We start from the raw sequence: 20114 nt of genomic DNA, 5'->3' as shown, positions 1-20114 counted from the left end.
AAGAAAAATATAATTATTTCGATAAAAATGACCCTGTCGAGTTATGTAATATTTATGCGGCTTATTTTGAACAATTATCATACTCGATATTGTCATATAGAAGTTGAGGAAGAGAAAGAAGATGAAGAAAATAAATACTGAAAAAGAACATACAAAAATTCTAATTATAAACGCAAAATAAACGCGAGAGAGAGAGAGAGAGAGAGAGTAAGTAAGTAAGTAAGTAAAAGTGTGTCAATGAGAAAAACAGAGAGAAAAAACAAACACAGAGATTGAAATAAAAAAAAAAAGGGGAAAAACCAAAAATGGTGAAATGGAAAACAACAAAAACACAATTATCTATTTATACATGATCATCTTAAAAAAAAATGAAAAAAAAAAATAAGATACATATTGTATAATGGAGAAAGTGAAAAAAAAAAACAAAAAAAAAAAAAACCAACCAACAAAAGTTGAATTAAATATATTTGAAAATTTCATGTTTTTTCTATTGCAAAAAAAAAAAAGAAAAAGAAAAAAGGAGTAGAACATAATAATAAAGGTTGTGTGTGCATGATGAGGATACATGAATATAAAGGGATGATTGCAACAAACAAACAAAAAAACAAATAAAAGAAAGAAAGAGAAGAAAACAAGAATTAAAAAAAGAAAAAAAAAGCAAAAGAGGAAAACAAGTAAATAATTAAATGACGAATGCAAGAAGTAAATACATTGTTGTATCTTTATTGTTGTTATTGCATGAGACTAGTATAATAGACTGAGCCATAATTCCCATGGTTACAATTAACTATTAAACGAACGTAAAATAATACTTCTTAAATTAATCCTATATTATATTGTGTAATTAATTACATAACGTGTATTATATTTAATTGTAATGTTTTCGAGCGAGCAGTGTTGGTTGTTTGGAGAGAGCGGGTTCCCGTCCTTTGGGGGGATTAGGTTTATACAGTTTTATTTTTTATTATATTTTATTTTTTTTTATTTTATTTTATTTTATTTTCAATGGTACCTTATTTTTCATTTTCTTATCCAAACTATATATATATATTCTTGTCATCTTATTGTTTGTTCATTTATTTTTTTTTTTGGAACAGTAAAGATGATGATAATGATGATGATGATGATGATGATGATGATGGTGATGATTACTCAACACGAGCTATGTACGATTTCAAAGTACGTTCGTATATTTAGTTGAATTCTTTGTTTTCTTTTTTGTTTTGTTTTTTTTTTCCTTTTATCTAAATATATTACAAAATATGTACAAAACATACAAAGAATGAAAAAGATTAAATCATTAAACGCACGAGAGAGAGAGAGAGAGAGAGAGAGAGAGAGAGAGAGAGAGAAAGTTGCGTTGTTAATATATTTAGATATGAATTTTTGTTAATTGTGTGTATTGGTTATAATTAGAATTATTTTTAATATTATTATTATTAATATCATTAAATAGAATCCGTAGCAATAGTTAATAGTAATAACAAAAGTAGCTATAGTATTATCATTTTTAACATTATTATTTTTATTATTATTATTATTATTATTATTATTATTATATTTATTATTATCATCACAGATTTGATTATTAAAATATGAATATAATTAGCTTTTTTTTTTTTCCCATTCCAATCGAAAAGTTTTACAAAATGTTACAATAAAAATTATTCAAAAAAAAAATAAACATCCTGCACGATAATCTATAAAATTAAATAATAATAAAACAATAATAATAACAATAATAATAATAATAAAAATAATAGTAGTATTAAAAATTAAAATAAAAAAAAAAAACAAACAAAACAATCGTACTCCAATAAATTATGTATTTCTTCTTCCCATGGCTCAGAAATAAGAAAAGATATGAAAAGATAATTAGTGAGAGAGAGAGAGAGAGAGGGAGAGAATGAGAGTGAGTGTGAGAAAAAGGAAACAAACAAAACAAACACAAAAAAATATGCATTGTATAATAAGACAAATGATTAAAAATAATAATAATAATATGTAAAACTTTTCGATTGGAGTATGTGGAACGATAAACAAATAGATTTTCGACGACTTGTCATTTCTCTCTCAAAGGATTGGAACTTTGGGCTGTTCCTAGTACCTGATTATCCTATCCTTGCGGCACGAGTGTTCCATCGTAATTTTAATGCTACAAATTTAAATACAATTAATTAATTAATTAATTAATTAATTAGAAAATGAAAAGTTAAATTAAGAAGGAAAAGAAACATGCACGTACTTGTACGTACGTCATATTCCAAGTTATTATTTTATTATTATTATTATTATTATTATTATTATTATTATTATTATTATTATTATTATTTTCTACTAGCATCTCGCAAAAAATGCCAAGTAGTATAATTCTTTTTTTTTTTTTTTTTTTTTTGAAACACGATTGCTATATAATCAGTTAAGTGTGACGAGATCTGTGCGCAGAGTAGTGCGCGCGCTCTGGTGTGTGTCGCGATAATCAAGCGATGACGGATATAGTCGACGAACAACACGCTTAAGTGGTTAATTAAAAGAAAAAGAAGAAGAAGAAAAAAAACAATAATATATACATTTATATAAATTATAAATATATACACACATACCTATAAATACTTATACATGAGTATATTATTTATAATGTGCATATATTTATATAATAATATTATTATTATTATTTTTTTTTTTTAATAATTATTTTTATTACTGCATACCTTTGACTGCCTAGAAATTAAGTATTTCTTCTCTGTACACACACACACACACACACACGTGAGAGAAGAAGATAGATGCAACAATTTGTTGTTGTTGTTGTTATTGTTGTGTTGTTTTGTGTTGTTTTGTGAAGTATAAGAAATTTCGTACGATCGTAATTTAGCCAAATGTATCTAATCTAACAATCCTTTCTTCATCCCATTTTTCTTTTTACGACACAACGACGATCGTCTGTAAAAAAAAAAAACAATATTATAATAATAATAATAATAATAACATAAAGAATCCAGGGATGATAAAAAAAAAAAAGAAACCATACAGAATAATTTAATAATTACAAACCAAAAAAAAATAAAATAAAATAGAAAATATAAGTGCAAAATATTCAAAAAAAAAAAAAAAAAACATAAAAGGTGCTACTCCTCGTCAACCTTGGGAAGTATAATTACAAGTTTCTTACGCACTTTGTACGCTGATCAAAAAAAAAAAAAAACAAATTACTAAGAGTCATTGTTATATTGCTATAGGAATTAAAAAAAAGAATTCAAAATAAAAAAAAATCGCATCCATGTATCATAATTAAGGCTAAATGGGAGCACAACACACATTGAGGGATAATATATTACATTTATTATTATGATTATTATGATTAATAATTATATTTATTAATATATCATTGTAAAATACGTAATTGTAATGAAATTCAATTGCGAATCCAAAATGATGATGATGATGATGAAGATGATGATGATGGTCTATCATCATGTCGATTTTATAGCTCGCTTTATTCGCGCCAATATAAAAATTAAATCATCGTTGTTGTTCTATGCGAGAAGAAAGAAGAGAAGAAGAAGAAGAAGAAGAAAATCGTATAGAGTTGAAAGAAAGTAGACGACAATTGATTGATTGATCTATTTCAAGAAGAAGATTCGAGAGATTACATTATTAATTATTTTCGATATAAATTGATCATTGCAAATTGTCATGTTAAATGAAAATATTCTTATTATATAATTATTCATAAATTATTAGTACACATATTTATGTACATGCATTGAAAATCATATTGTTAATGAAATTAGATCAAATTTTGTATAAAATATTGGGATCTCTAGCACTTGACTACGCTATCTGGTGGCTTAATTTCAAATTAGAGTAGATAGGTCGAATCTACGCCACACTCCTGTCAGAGATCCCAATACATTTTTATTTCTAATTTGTTCTTTTATGATAATTAATCCTTTCGTTACATAATTTTTAAATCGCAAATCAGGTTATTTACGATAATAACGAAAGGATTAATGAATTAATAGTTTACATACTATTTATTAGATACATCAAATTTGATTAATTATTATTATTATCTGTTACGCACAATTTAACAATAATTTTTTCTAATGTATTTCTACATGTATGTACATATATATATAAATGATATACATCTTGCATTAGTAAATTGAAGTAATTGAATTTACGTGACAGTTAATTCAAATTATATCGAATTTGGAATAGTTTCATTTTGTTTCGATTGAATAAGATTGAATTTAAATTTTTTTCTCTCTCTCTCTCTCTCTCTCTCTCTCTCTCTCTCTCTCTCTCGTGTCAGACGAATGCTTCCATTCGACGTTTATAGAAAATAACTCGCATTATTAATATAATATTTGAAAATATCACAGATCTTCATACTATATAACATATTACGTCGATACATACACATGAGATAATGATAATAATAATAATAATAATAATAATAATAATAATAATAATAATAATAATAATAATAATATTGTATGTTCGTTTGTTAAAGAGAATTTTTTTATTAAAACTTTTGCCAATTTGGATTTATGTTAAAAAAAAACAAAAAAGACTATTCGCTAATTAATCAAGAATAAAGGAATATTGGCATTTTACAATGTTATTCATTCGATCGATAAAACAACAACAATATAACACAAAACAATTAAATTACAAAACAATGACAATGACACAATGATGATCAAAAATTCGAATTACAAGAAGAAGATGAAGGGGTGAGCATGGGGAATAAATTGCACTCGTGTCCCGTTCAAAGGTATACTAATAAAATACACATAAACGAACATCAATACGATAGTTGGTTTGTAGTTGGAAAAAGAGGGTAGAATCATTTACTCTATTTTTTTTCTTTTTTTTTTTTTTTTCTTTTCCTAAAGGTTGAAGATAAGGGATGAGAGACGTTAAAGCTTATCTCTCGCGAATAAAACGTACGTTATACGAGGCTGCTTAAGTGATTGCTTCTCTTCATTAGAGTTTGCCTCGTTTCTCGTACGGTCGAACTTGAGGGACAGGTGCGGTAATGGTCCGTATCGAAGCTTACCACCCCCAAACCCCACTAGCAATGTGTTTCTTCAGAGAAGGGAGAAAGAAAGAAAGACAGAGATAGCAAGCTAGCTGCCTTCCAACCAAACTGAATGTGAAAAGAGAGAAAGAGAGAGAGAGATATCAAATGTACGATAAACGTAGTCGGTTTAACGTCCATGAGCACTCTCTATAACCTCCAACCCCCTTAGACTATTACGCGAATTGATTCGGCATCGGATTCGTTCAAGCCTGGAACACCGTTTAACCCCTCGTTTCTCCCCACTCTTTTTCTCTCTATTTCTATCTTTCTTTTTTCTCTTTCAGTCCAGTAGTTTCTTTTTCACCCTTCCTTCCTTTCTTCTTCTTCTTCTTCTTCTTCTTCTTTCTTAACTTGCATCGGTTCCTATCGCAACTTACCCATCTAACAGCTAAAACTTCTACTGGAATTCCGATTGGATGATCACCCTGGAAAATAAAGTTCACGAGTTTCACATTTTGTGCTATGTTAACCTTTTTGAATTTGCTTAAAGGGTGGATATATACTTACATTTTACTTTACTTAAATGTAAATCGATAATAAGAAAACGATTTTTACCTTTTTCCTATCTTCATCTTCTTATTCTTTTTATATGAATGTACCAGTATACCTCGTTCATCTTTCTCTCTCTCTCTCTCTCTTTCGTCTTGTAAAAAAGAAAAAGAAGTAGCAGGAAATCAATCGGCGTTACTACTTCACAACCGTAGAAGAAAACGTGATGGAGGAGAAGAATGCGAAAAGGATATGTTAGAAAGATTTGGAAATAATTCAAACGGCTATGTGCTGGCCTCGTTCTGCCTTTCACTCTGATGGTGGTGGTGGTGGTGGTGGTGGTGCTGCTGCTGCTGCTGCTGGTTCTGGTGTTGGTGTTGGTGGTGGTGGCTCGCTCGTGGCACCCCTGCATGCCCGCCCCTTAATCTAATCCAAGGATAATCTAAAATTCATGACACACATAACTGCCAGGCGATGATATATCTGGCGGGGGTGTAAAGGCCCCGTTTACCACCACCGATCCTACTACCACCTTCCTTCCTTCCTTCCTTCCTTCCTTCCTGCACACAACCATCGACTCTCTACCTCTTCTTCAACCCAACCACCCCCAAACCCCCTTAACAATATTTCCCACTACTACGGTTCTTCTTTTTGTTTCTTCCTTCCTTTCTTTCTTTCTTTCTTTTTCCCTACCCCAACACTCTTCTTTTACTTCTTCTCTTGCGCTGCAATCACTGACTTTATTATTTAATGTAACACGAGCTTTTGAATTAAGTTTACTGTGAAACTTAACATTTACAAATGCTAATCAATTTGTTCTTTCTCACACCTATTTAAATTGTAATATATATTAGGTAGAAAGTAACGTCGTTTGTTAACCTCAAAATTCAAACAAAAATATTTATTATTATTAATCAATAATTAAATTAATTAATCACGTTATCAACAACCTTTTTCTATCTGACATGCAAATTGTTAATATCGTAATGATAAAAATTATCAATCAGTTTTTTTTTCATTTAAAATATTAGAAATAATTTGACATGCGTAATAAACGACATTACTTTTCATCATTCATAATTCATAAAAAAAAAAAAAAAACAAATCCTGTTCTAATCTTGAATATAAATTCGTAACGATGATTATTCGTAATTCATTGTATTCCTAATCCTGTCGAGATGATAGCATATTTACAGTTTCTCTAGATTGATAATCGTATCAACGTTACAGGAATGATACGTTTTACAGGATTTGTCAAGCTCGTTTGTAGTACAAATCAAATCGATGTTCGTTTCACGTTCTACTGTATATATCTAATACGTATACTAAATCCTCCAATCTGTATATGTGCACAGGTTAACCGATTGATTATCTTGTAAATTATCTACTCGGATCTACGTAAATTGAACAAATTGTTGATTAATCTAAAGATATTCGTTGTTTAAATATGTCAAACGTTTTATAAATTAAATGATACTTATTCAAGTATTTTATTTCATTAATACAATAATTAATAGTAATTTTCTAAAAGATTTTAAAGTACTACAATCGTAAATTAGAAGAGAGATGAGATATATACATAAATAAAATTAACAACAACAACCAAAAAAACTTGCGGACAGAAACAAACGACCACGAAACAAACCGCGAGTAGTTCCCTTCTAGGAAACACCCCTCTCCCTTTTAGGTCCTTTTCCCGATTGTTCTTGCTATAACATTACTAGTTTCGTTCTGTAGGAAGGAAGGGAGGAAGGAAGGGTGTATGATAATTGATGATGTTGGTCGTTTCTAGCGAGACATTATTTCGCAGTTAGGTAGTCGACACCAACGAAAGATGAATAGCATTTTAACTTCCTTCCTTCCTTCCCTTCTTCCTTCCCACCCTTTTAAATGTTCTATTATCAATTACTATCATATTTGTATTTTTTTTTATCGTTTCAATTATCTTCTTCCTTTTTTTTTAATTGTAAATAGTTCATGCGTATTTGTACGATAAATCATTAGAAAGTTGAAGATAAATAAGAAGATAATGGCAAAAAATCTTTAGAGAAAAGATAGGAAAAAGTCCTTTTTCTTTCGAAGAACAAGAAACGAATAAGAGGATGAGGAGGAGGAGGAGGAGGAAGAAGAAGTAGAAAAAAAAGAAGAAGAGTGGAGGGTGAGATTTGGTCGTTCGAGTCACGCCAGGGCCGACCCCTTGGCGGCGGACAAACGACGGCCAATTTACGAGTAACTGCGTAGAAGAGAAAAAAGAAGAAAACTCCTTCAAACTCGGATTAGAATAAGCGAGGTATTGCGCTCGCTTATCTTTCCCTACCCCCCCCTCCTCCCCCCTCTCACCCCATTCCCCTCTCTTACTTCCTCATCAAGCAAGCAAGCAACCAACCAACCAACCCTCTTCGCGAACTCCTCCTCTCTTTCTCCATTCTTCTTTTTACTATACTTCCCTTCTCACTTTTTCTTCAACTAAATCCCTCGAAATTATCCTCTCGAGTTTCCTCTTCAACTTCCTTCTTCTTCTTCTTCTTCTTCTTTTTTTTTCTTTGCTTTTTTTTTTTTTTGTATTTTATATACCATTTTATTTAACTCGCGGTGTTCTCCAACGAGAACGGGGAAGAAGTGAGAAGGAAGAGGGTTGGGGGGACCAGTCATGTTCTTTGTTTCATCCCTTTTTCAAGCTAGCGAACGAATTTTCTCCTCATCCATGGGGATTTTGTAATTGGCGACGATACAACGCGGATCATTCGAGCGTACGCAGATTAGAAATTAAGAATCGTCCGTTATTCTAATTGAAATTAATCTTAACCGATTATGTCGTGTAGTTCCTCTTTCTCTTTTTTTTTTTTTTTCATTATTTCTATAATAAATTCATTCAAGATAAAATAATATATATTTGATATCTAAAAAGAAAATATAATATTTTCACATACAATTATAGATTTGATAAAATTAAATCTATCTTTCAAATCATTTAATCAATTGCTTGTTTTTTTGCTTGTTATTTCGTCGTAGAATTTTTCGAATAAAAAACACACTTGCGTCAGTTCGGTTGGTCCCAAATAGGGTACACGGTTGAGATGATAACGGCGCCCTTGGGAGTTGGAGGGTAACGCGATTACATAGTTACGCTACTGGCGGGACGGTTCACCCGTCTTGATTTATCCGTGTAGCGTCGCGTTATTGCATTAGCGCCCCGACAGCAATGCTGCTGCTGCTACTGCTGCTGCTGCTGGACCACCACCACCATATCCAGAGCTAGCTAACACTACCACTACAAATGTAATAACACCATCGTAACATCACCGCCAACATACTACTACCACCACCCAATTCCTGTTTGAGGATACCGAGGAAATTCTCGAGGAACGAAACTTATTCGTCCAGCGTCCACCAACCAACCCCCTCCCCCTGATCCACCATCAGTGAATCATCCCCAAGAATTATGTCTTACGTCTTATACCACTCGGATGACCGATCCATAAACACTACTGGATTCCCATTACGATTCCCGATCGTTTACTATTTCAACCCCTATTACAAATATTAATAGGAATGATATTCTAGTCACGCGTTTGTCATTGATTCTCAACAAAGGATATTCATTTCTTATTCCTTTTGTTCTGATTATGATTCCTCATTATTGAGAGATGATTAATTAACGTATTAAACTCACGATCAGATAGAGAAGATTATTCTATTGTATTCCTATTATATATTTGATCATTTCTTTTTTTCTTCAAGCAATAATCTGACAATAATTTGTCCATGTATGTATAATGAGATCAAAATGATACGATTGAAATATAATAATCTAAAAAAGATTATTACAATGATGAAAATTACGATGAAAAAGATATAAGAATTTTAATAAAAACCGAATTTTTTTTAATAGTATCACATACAGGAAACTATGTATGTAAGAGAAACATATAGATTACAATAGGTATCGTTAAAACCAGAATAATGTTGGAAATATCGCATGAGAAGACAATACGATAAGCGTATACCATAATGCAATCGATAGGAGGTCAGCGTCCTTTTCCGTCGGAGTATCATCAAACGAAATGTTAGTAACACCCCGACGAACAACGATTAAATATCGTTGTCATTTTTTTTTTTTTTGATTTGCAACAATCAAATGAGTTCGATCGTTCAAGTTAACATTCACGATACTTATTACGAACAAGTGCGCGTGTTATGTTAATTCAACAATGTCATACACACATCCGTTCTCAGCTGCACGTGTTAAAAGTATCGAATTAATCATAATCGATCGTTCAACGTAATCATAATCTAATCACATCGATTAGATCATTTACGCTGGCCTGTCGAGTCCAAGGGCTTCTTGATGTCGTCTAGCTTTGAGCCTTAGATCAGCGATGCTGCTGTTCTTGGAACGTGCTGCTGCTGCGGCTAAAGAAGCAGCTAGGCTTAAGGGATGCGGATGATTAGAAGATGTCGGTGGTGGTGGTGGTGGAGGTGGTAAACAAAAAAGACCACCTGCCGCGGCATAATGGAGAACGGCTGGATCAAATGCCGAACTTGCTGCTGCTGCTGCAGCAGCAGCACTCACGTTACTTCCACCACCTTGCATCGGTGGATGAAGTCTCAGAGCTGGCAAATACGGTGCCACTCTGCATGGTTCCAATGTTGTTGGTGGACTTCGAGGTGCCAGCACCATACCACCTGCAACACCTTCTTGTCCGGTTCGAATGAGAATTACAATTGTTGTCAGTGTGGAACAGTCAATTGTTAATTTTAATTAGAAACGTTATTAACCAAAATACAATTGAATTAACACAAAACAGATACCCCTAATCAAATTTTAAATAATAACAATATATTATCCCACACTCTCACCTTTGTGCAATTGACTTTCATGTTTGCGGCATTTAGCACGACGATTCTGGAACCAAACTTGTACACGTGCCTCGCTTAACCCAAGTCTCTGACTTAATTCTTCTCTCATAAATGCATCCGGATAATGAGTTTCATCGAAGAGCCTCTCCAATTCGGCAAGTTGTTCCAATGTGAAATTTGTTCGTGATCTTCTCTGTTTCCCATTTCCGTTACCATTTCCACGGCAATTTGATCCTGGATATTTATATCGTGTTGGCTAATAAATAATTTCCAAAATGTTCTACATATTTTAATAATAATTGTTGTGAAAAATAATTGATCAATCAACACACCGTTAAAAAATCGATGAATTGAGTGATCAAAAAAAAAAAAAAGAAAACAATCAGGATTCTAAACGGAATCGATATTTGGCTAGGTTTTTCTTAGAAGAATCTTCTATGATTAATGCAAGAAGAATGCTAGAAGAAAAGAAACACAAGGGAATTCGAAATTGATCTTTCTGATCTTTCACGGGTCATTGATGTCGGTCTGCACGCCATCAACATAAATTTTGACTAAGCTTACGAGATTCTTATTCAAATCATACGTCGAGTAGAACTTGTTATTGGCTAACATTAGCGAGACCATCTTCTCGGAGTATTTTCTTCATCCTTTTTCATGGATTATGATTTTCCACAAGGAATTATTTGCCAACTTTTAACATCCCTGAACAAATTTCTATGACTTTTCGTTTGAAATTTTATCGATCATTATAAACCATTAGTGTGTCATCAAAATTTAAATTAATTACAAGTATACTTGGTGTCTTCAAACGAAACAGGACGTGTCTTTTGATTATTTAACAATTATTCATACATATTTTTGGGACTACCTCAATTAAACATCCCTATAGGATACATTGAACGTAACAAAATAAAAATAATTGTTGATACAAAGGGAGTTAAAGAGGCACGCCGATAATAAACGAAGTATAGTATTTAATTAATGGGTGCTTAATGTAAAGTAACTACGGTACAACTCTCAGGAGGTGTTGGCCGATGGGAACTCAGGGAGTTGGTTCGATGTGGGGGCTGTGGGTGGAGCCGGGGGAGGATTAAGCGCCTCTCGTAAGAGCCCTTGACGAAGGGGATGTGATTTATATAATTTAGCAAAGTGGTGAGCTACGCAAGTCTTATAGGGGGTCGTTAGTCACTTCTTCTTCTTCTTCTTCTTCTTCTTCTTCTTATTCCCTTTACTCTTCTTACCCTTAGATTTCTCCCACCTTAATCACCCTCTCCTTTAGCTTTCTCCATCTGTCCGATGGAATTTATTTAGTCAAAACGATCATCTTCTTTCTATATGACACATTTTAAATATATTTTTCTCATCTAATCCTAACCTCAAACTAAATATATTTAAAAATGTTTTAAATCATCATGATTTGATTCCAAGAAAAAATAGAATTTTATTGTTCATTTGTTCGTCATGAAATAAATGCAAAATATTCCGTGTTAAATTGAAATAAAGATGAAAATATATGTTGTAGTTATTTTCCGACGATACGCATGCGCGTCAGGAAAATGGCTACCATACGGCAATGCGTATAGCGCTTTAATCAATTAACGCATAGCTACGTAATCCAATCGGAACCCTGCCGTAGGAAAGCCCGCATCCATATGTACAGCGGTTTAAAATCCCTCCTCGGAAAATAACTCGCGCGGTTTACAGCCCCACCCTCTCTTTTTCTCCATCCACCCCTTCACGAATCCTACCACGAATGTCTCTCGTGAGCGCGTTACATTCACGTTAAACTACAAACTCGTCTATCGTTTTTCTCAATAACGACTAACTTTAATCACCAACAACGACCATATTGTTGGATTCGTGTGTTTTTTTTTTGTTCTTTCCAAAAAACCAATTACAATTGCAGTTAGAGTCCAGTTTAGAAATTAAAATGGAGGGAGCGGAAGGGGGGGTGAAACATGATAGAAATTTGATAGACTTTTTTGTGTTGAACGAAATGAGAAATTTCATACGAATGTTCAATTTTAAAAATATAAAGATAGTTTGTTAAAGAACCCGATAGATTCCTCGTATGATCAACGTAAGGGAAGAAAAGAGAAGAGTAGAATTTAACCCTCGGCAAAAGACCCGAAGCAATCACACTCGGACACGAAGGAAGGAAGGAAGGGTCGGACTAATTCGATTACGAAAAGCTTCCTGCCCTCTTGCTCCTAGCGAATGATACCGAAGGCACACCATTTCAACTTGCTCTCTGTTTCGGTGAAGCATTCGGACCTTATTCTTTCTTCTTGTATTTTCTCAACGTAACTAAACGAATCGTCGAGATATTTCGGTTATTAGGCGTAGAAAGCCCCGAAACGGGATATAAACTCAGTAAACCCTCGTCGTTTGTTCTCAGTTACCTTAGCGTAAATGTGAATTAGTGTCGATATCATAAATCCCCAACTGATGCTTCCTAATTTAACTGTGTTGTGTGTCAACGTGTAGAAAAGTATGTATACTTTATGCTCTTTTATTATTTCGTAATATATTCTAACAACCCTTTACACTCCTCCCCCAATAAGCACAGGTTACATAGGGATACCCATGAAAATATGAAGTACAATTACATTTTATAACTCCTATACATTTAACCCTTTGTACTCCTAACAACAGTAATACTACTGTTCAGGTATTGGTTTGCTTGGGGTATAAAGGGTTAATTATATTGAATTTAAAACTAACAAGAACTTGTAGAATACTTTAAAGGAATCCTAGCTAGCTTGCAAAAGCTAAAATGTTTCACAATTGTCCCTTCTAATTGAAACATTTCAATTTAACCCTTTGTACTCCTAAGAACAGTTCTACTACTGTTCAGGTATTGGTTTGCTTGGAGTGTAAAGGTTAAAAATACTTTTAAAAGAATCCTAGCTGGAGTGCAAAGGCTAAAATGTTTCAGGATTATAATCGCATAGTCGGTGGGGGTTCCATCAAGAGAATTTCAATCTCTCAAAGGCTACCGCTATGAGAGCCCATCGGTGATGCAGTGATCGAACTCAATACTAGGATCGGACGTGCATTTTCCCTAGCTATGGTCAGACTAGCTGATCTACTGCGGCACTTAAAGCGCGCGCACGTCAATCCCACCCTCCCTCAGGCCCCTTTTTACCCCTTAAAGGTCTCACCGTTTATCCTCTCACTCGAACGACCGACCACCTTCCCCCTGACGCCCACCCCCTTCTTTCCTTACGTACTCTAACCCGACTCCTCTCCTTTTCCCGCGGATATTTATGATTTTACTTTCGCGCCTCCGATGGCTGCTGCCGAGAGTGGGAGTGGGGGTGTAGGGGGGCTCGGCAGATTGCTTTTTGATTTGCGCTTAATCGGGAAAAGTTATGGGCCCCGGAGAAATACACGTCCGACGGTACACGAGAAAGAGAAGGAGAGAAAGAGACCACATACACATACACACACACACACACACACCATATAGGTGTCTACGATGTACACTTATAGAGGGGCGTAAACGACCGACACGACCGACCCGCATATTAAACCCATAAATTTATTCCGACTGACTTTTCGTTCCCGCGACCGATATCGCGTTGTTACCAACACATCCAGTACAAGTTTGACCATGTCCATGGACAAATCATTGAACCAAATTTATATTTTAATCTACTCTTTTTTGTTGTTAGTTGAAAGTAACGCATCAGATTGTTTTTCTTCAAATTTATAGTCAGCAATATTAATCGTATCATCAATGTTAATCAGTTTCTATTCATCTGTTTTATATATCTCTGTTAGAAATGTTTCATTCATTTGTAATCATAAATATCGTTTGGATAACTCGATTAGTCAAAAGATCAACTTACAGTTAGATGATCATTTGTGTACCTAATCATGGTTTGTAGAAAAAAAAAAAGAAATGAAATTTGGCACGTGTCGGAAATCAATGATAGTTATATTTTGAACGGTCAGCATGTATACCCTTTCGCTTGGAAGCTTTATCGGACGACGTCCTGAATTATAAATGAGGATTCGAACCCTCCAATGGGATATACACGTCGTATTCGAGCTAAGGCTTTTGACCTCAGTGTTTCCGTCTTCGCGATGATAGAGGAGAAACAAACATTGGGTAGACGTCGGAACTAATAATCCACAAAACTGTCTTACTTTTCTATCCTAAGTGTTAATCCAAATATAAATTAATTGATTCCTACGATTATTTTGATAAGTTGTTAAGAATCGTACAATGTGCGCCAAGTATAAAAATAATGATTACTAATGATTACTAATGATAAAAATATTTCTCACCTTTTGTAGCTTCATCTTGATTATTATGGACCAACGATCTAACAACTTGCGTGGTTAATTTAGAATCGTTTATGGTTGTTTTAATGTCAGCGATACTCGTGACACGGCTTTTAGATTCCGTGCAATTTTCTGGACTAGCTGATCGATCTCTCGTAATTGGTGGAGGTGAAGGACTGCAACCCAAAAGTTTTCTTACGGACAACTTCAACTCCGGTGTTTTGAGAGGTGACACGTTCTCCGTGCTGGCCTTGACCTCCTTAACCACGTCCTTGATCTTTGTCGTCGCAACAGAAAGGTCTTCCGGTTGCAACCGAGCTTCCGGCGATGGCGGCGGCTCCTCGATGTTACCAACTTCAACACTGGATTGGTTACCCTCCTGACTGGTTTCCCGATTAGTTGACTTCCCATCTGGAGAACGTTTCGCGTTCGATTATATAAATCATCTTTTATCGATTTAATTTCAACTCGTATCAACGATAGATCTTAAAGCAAAAATATCAAAGTAAACAAAAGATTTGATCATAACAATAAAATACACATTTAGGAAAGGATCGAGTAACACCTTTTAAAAAAAAAAACACATATCGATAGGTAAACACATTTTTCTGTGAAGCACGATTTTGATCACTCGCGTAATATACACTGGATCCTTTCCACCAAAATCTTATCTCTCTCATATATGTGAGATCTTGTAGCTCAAAATAAGAAGAAAGGAAAGAAATAAAACAAAGATAGAAAGAGAGAAAGAGAGAAAGACAGACAGAGAGAGAGAGAGAGAGACATACGGGATTCATTTCCATTGTCATCACCAAGAAGATGCGCGACACTGAGGGTGATTCGCGTCGAGGGTGCGCGTTCTGTGTTATTCCTGAGGAATCCAAGTTGAGTGGTCGTATCCTCGTCAACTACGACGACGGGTAACGGAGCGGTCGCGTTCTCTTGAAAACTTTTCGAGACAAACTGGGCGAGTTGCTCCATTATCGATAATACTAAACTCTCGCGTAGGTAGCTCTCGGCTACCTCACTCGCGAGAGTTGTTCGTTCGCGAGAACAGACACCGAAGGGGGTTAGACGTTGTGGCGGGTACGAAGTAGGTACGAAGGCGGCTCTCACTTTTCCTATCGGTCCAAGTACCAACCACCGAGAGGGCACGCACCCCCAGGACGCCATTCGAACGCCGACCAATAGGATTTCAAATGGGCGTCATTCGTTCACGCCCACCAAAGCGAACCCTCTTCAACCCCTACCTACACAATCCTCCCTCTCTTCCGAACCTATCTCCTCTTAGCGAGACACCACTCCCCTCATTAGCATTCCTGCACCCCCAAACTACCCTCGTCGTCCTTTGCAACCCCTTCTCTTCAACTCCCTCATCCTCCCTACCTAAGCTTCCTAACGCATCCGAAAACCCCAACAGCCCGTTCTCTCTTCCTCTCCCTCACATCTCTTCTCTTTCATCCTCTCGCTTCTTCTCAAAGGTGCAAATCTCACCTTCAGGGCCGCGCGCACCTCTCGGCTCTCATCTATTCCTCCCGCCGATTTTATTTAGCTTCTCTTATACTTCTTCATCTTGTTTTTAAATATAATTATTGTTTCATTTGAAATAAGATACCCAACAAGATTTAACATTAATCAAATTTAAAGTACTCAAATTTGAGATATATTGTAAAATACAATTCATGTATTATAAACAAATTTATTATTTTTTTTAAATAATATTTTCCGTGTTCATTGATTTTCGAATAAATCGACGCTCTTTGGTTGAAATTCTATAAAAAAAAAAAAAATAAAATAAAATAAAAAAAAAAACTTTGGAATGATGCAAAGAAAAACGACACGCACGTTGAATCGAATCCCGAATTGCGACCCTGTGTGCTACGGTGCGTCGTCCCCTGTTTACCAGCACCAAACTCGGCAATATTTAAATGGGATTGCGTTCGGGAATGTAATTGCTCTGGCAAACATGCTCGGCACATCGTCGGCTCGTACAACGACGTCTCATCGAATAGATATAGAGACACGGAGATTGGATAAAGATGGATAAATAAGGGGTGAGGTGGGTGGATGAGAGGCAAGAAAACGAAGGAAGCAGAGACCAAATGGGTTGATGAAAAGAGAAAAAGGAAAACTTGTAAACACAGTAGAGGTAGTATCATGAGTAACTGTACACGTAGAGACACGTGTGCAGACATATAAACTTAATCCTTATTGCTTTTACTTTTTAACAGATACAAAAAGAAACAAAATCGTAGGAATGCTTGTACTTAAAAAAAAAAAAAAAAAAGAAGAAAAAACCAAAAAAAAAAAAAACACAAAACACAAATTCACGTACAAAATGGACAATATGAAAAGACATTGTAATAAAAGGAAGATAACAAAAAAAAAAAAAAGAGAGAGAAAAGATGGTGGTAAGGGATTGTGAAAAGAGAGAAAATTTGAGTTGGACAAGTGGTAAGGAGAAAAGAGAGAGGAGGAGATACGCGAGGGAAATGAGGGGGAAAAAGGCGTACGCGTGGTCCGACAACGTGCACCCTGAGAATGAGAGGGTGGGTAAAGGAGTGGAGAGGAGAGGAGAGGGTTCGGAGGGAGGTTGGAATAGTAGGGCGAGAGAGGAGGGTATGGCTTATAAACGCAGGCAGACGGAGCCAATCAGGACGCAATGCGATTACCTTAACGAGAAATCCGATTACTTATTCATTCACCTAACTCGAAATCAGTTTAACTAATCGTTTAATTCGGTTGCTAGCATACCCCACAGGCGGCGAACGCGCGAGCGTGCACGCGTTCCTCGTGTGTGTGTGTATATATATATATATATATGTTGATAGTGGTGTTGGTGTTGGGTCTGCTAGAATAAACCCCATCCCTTTGCTAACGGCACCTATCTCTATATACGGTGTACACCCATACACGTAAATGCAAGAATGTAGTAGAGGCTCGTATAACGTTGGCTAGGTAGAAGGGCGGTTGGATTTGAGGGGTGGAAGGAGGTGGAAGAGGTGAAGTAGGGGGAGAGGCCTCATTCAATTCAATTACGTAATGAATTGTCGTGTCTTGAGTAAACACCCTTCCTCACCGCGACTCGCCGGCAGAAAATCGGGGCTCGGGATAACACCGGCACCCCTTCAGAGGATCCTCTCTCCCAAAGTAGGAAAGGGGGTGGTGGCGGGAATCGAAGCTACGCCGGCGGTTTAGCCGAACCGAATCAATCTGCGCACCGGCTCGCAAATGCTTCTACAGTTCTCCTTGCATCCATCCACCTTGTCTCTTTCTCTCTCTCTCTCTCTCTCTCTCTCCCTCTATACGATTTTGAAGATTAGGATTGAGGAAAAAAAGAAAATTGTATTTCTTTTCTTTGAGAATTGAGTCTTTCAACAGAACAACGTCCTGAATTTAAACCGTTTATGATTGATTAATGTTTTACTTGTAATCCCTTTATATTTATATTCCTAAAAATGATTGCATGTTTAATTAGACATTTAATTAGACTTGTTAATGTTTGAATTAAAGTGAGATAAGTTGGAAAAGCGCGTAAAGTTAATTTCTAATGCAAATGAATTCCTAAAGTGATTTACCTTTATTCCCATTTCAACGAGATCCGATACCATTTGTAGGCGTGGTATCGGTAATCCCTGTATTTCCCGAAATCGACCCTGGTCAAATTGATGGTAAGGCCACTTTAGAGGTTTACATAGACATCGGAAACGGTCGGTGATCAAAGCACCAAATCGATATCGGCAACGATCCGTGTAATCCTCTCCTTTGAAAAGCATCTGCATTTTCATTTAAAACGATTAATTATATGAAAATTGAAATAACATATTTTCTAAATTAATTGTGCATAGAATATTTTACAATTTTTATAATAAATTATTGACAACTATGTGAATATGGTCACTTATCGATTATTAATCTTTATATTTATTACATTTGTATGAAATCTTTTTCATGAAAAATTCTCGGAACATTTAATTTAACATAAATTATCATGTAAGAGGTAATCTATCCATTTTATTTGCAATACAAAACATCATGGTATTTGTTTTTAAATAATGACTAACATTTCTAATTTATCAAACGTGAGTATATATATTATTTAATTTTTATTGATTATACACAAATAACAATTTTTAAACTATTAATCTCAATATTAATAAAATCTGATAATTTCATTTTTATTTTACTTAGATTAACAAACATATCAACAATTTTCCAATAATTTATAATATCCTAAAACAAAATAATAGAACCTGCTGGTTTGAAAATTTCAAATCATTAACATTTAATACAAAATATAAACACATGTCAGAAAGGTGTAAAAAATTACCTCATACTCAAGTAGAATCTTCTATCGCTCAATCTTCAAAATGTTTGATGAACAACGATAAACCTACAACAAAATCCAAACAACGTTTATTCAAATTTCATAAATCTTCTTCTACAAATAAAGAAGAAAAATCAAGTAATTGTAAAAAGATGAAATCTAAAGAAACCAAACCATCATTTTGGCAACGTATATTTGGAATCAAATCAAAAAAATCTTGCCAACCATCAAACGTCAATTCGATAACTTGTAAAAAACAAATGAAATTATGCAAACAAGATCCACGTTTGTTAAATCCAGCTTATCAATCAATTCCTGGTGATGTGTTAATTTATACAGAAATTATGAAAACTTGTGAGCATGAATGTTCTGAACCACAACCAATACCATATCATCCGTATAAACTTCCAAGAGCTGTTTTATGTAAAATGATCATGGAAAATAATGACAAGGTAATTTGTTTAAATACATTACATCAATACAAACTATAAATGTAAATAATTGAATTTCTTCTTGCAGAAACTAAGACATTATTCTGCACTACTACGGTCATCAAATCATAGTAGCTGCAGGAGTAATAAATTTAAAAGAAATTCAATACTGTTCAAAGAAATGAGACCAATGGAACAAGAAAAGAATGCGTTCACTTGTGAAGATGGTGTTGCAACTAATAATATCATGCAACCTGTTAATACTAAAATGAATCCATATGGTATATCTTTTATCAAACTTATAAGAAATCCTAATCATACATTCAGCAAATTATTACAAGCAAAATTGATAGATAATTTTTCAATTTTAAAGAATATTAAATCTAAGGAGAAAATATCAAGGGAATAATTTACAATTAAGCACAAATTGATTATTGAAGTTTACTTACTTTTCAATATTTTTTATCAATAATAAAAATTCGATACAAATGCGAATGTAAATAATATTATTATTTTATTTCAATTATTTCACCGTTTAATTGTTCATTTACAAATTTCTTATAACAATTTCGAAATCCGAATTTTCAAATAATTTTACTCGACCAATGATAATTCACGA

The 20114-nt window shown here is 34.3% G+C and overlaps 2 protein-coding genes across 2 annotated transcripts; one reads left to right on the top strand and one right to left on the bottom strand.

Annotated features, from left to right (window-relative positions):
• Window positions 1–494: 494 nt before the first annotated feature.
• On the bottom strand, window positions 495–16976 carry LOC107072714 (uncharacterized). Its single transcript, XM_015332863.2, has 4 exons — window positions 15526–16976; window positions 14741–15148; window positions 10442–10675; window positions 495–10276 (listed from the first exon to the last, which is right to left on the bottom strand). The coding sequence occupies exons 1-4, from the start codon at window positions 15908–15910 to the stop codon at window positions 9897–9899; spliced, it is 1407 nt and encodes a 468-aa protein (XP_015188349.2). The 5' UTR covers window positions 15911–16976; the 3' UTR covers window positions 495–9896.
• Window positions 16977–18940: 1964 nt separating this feature from the next.
• LOC149033149 (uncharacterized) lies at window positions 18941–19978 on the top strand. Its single transcript, XM_089169997.1, has 2 exons — window positions 18941–19516; window positions 19584–19978. Exons 1-2 carry the CDS (start codon window positions 19043–19045, stop codon window positions 19902–19904), a joined length of 795 nt encoding a protein of 264 aa, XP_089026123.1. The 5' UTR covers window positions 18941–19042; the 3' UTR covers window positions 19905–19978.
• The last annotated feature ends 136 nt before the right edge of the window (window positions 19979–20114 follow it).

This window comes from Polistes dominula, unplaced genomic scaffold (assembly GCF_049000335.1).
Source record: "Polistes dominula isolate Pdom_NZ unplaced genomic scaffold, Pdom_raw_medaka contig_15, whole genome shotgun sequence".
NCBI lineage: Eukaryota > Metazoa > Arthropoda > Insecta > Hymenoptera > Vespidae > Polistes > Polistes dominula.
This window is presented reverse-complemented; position numbering and strand designations above follow the sequence as displayed.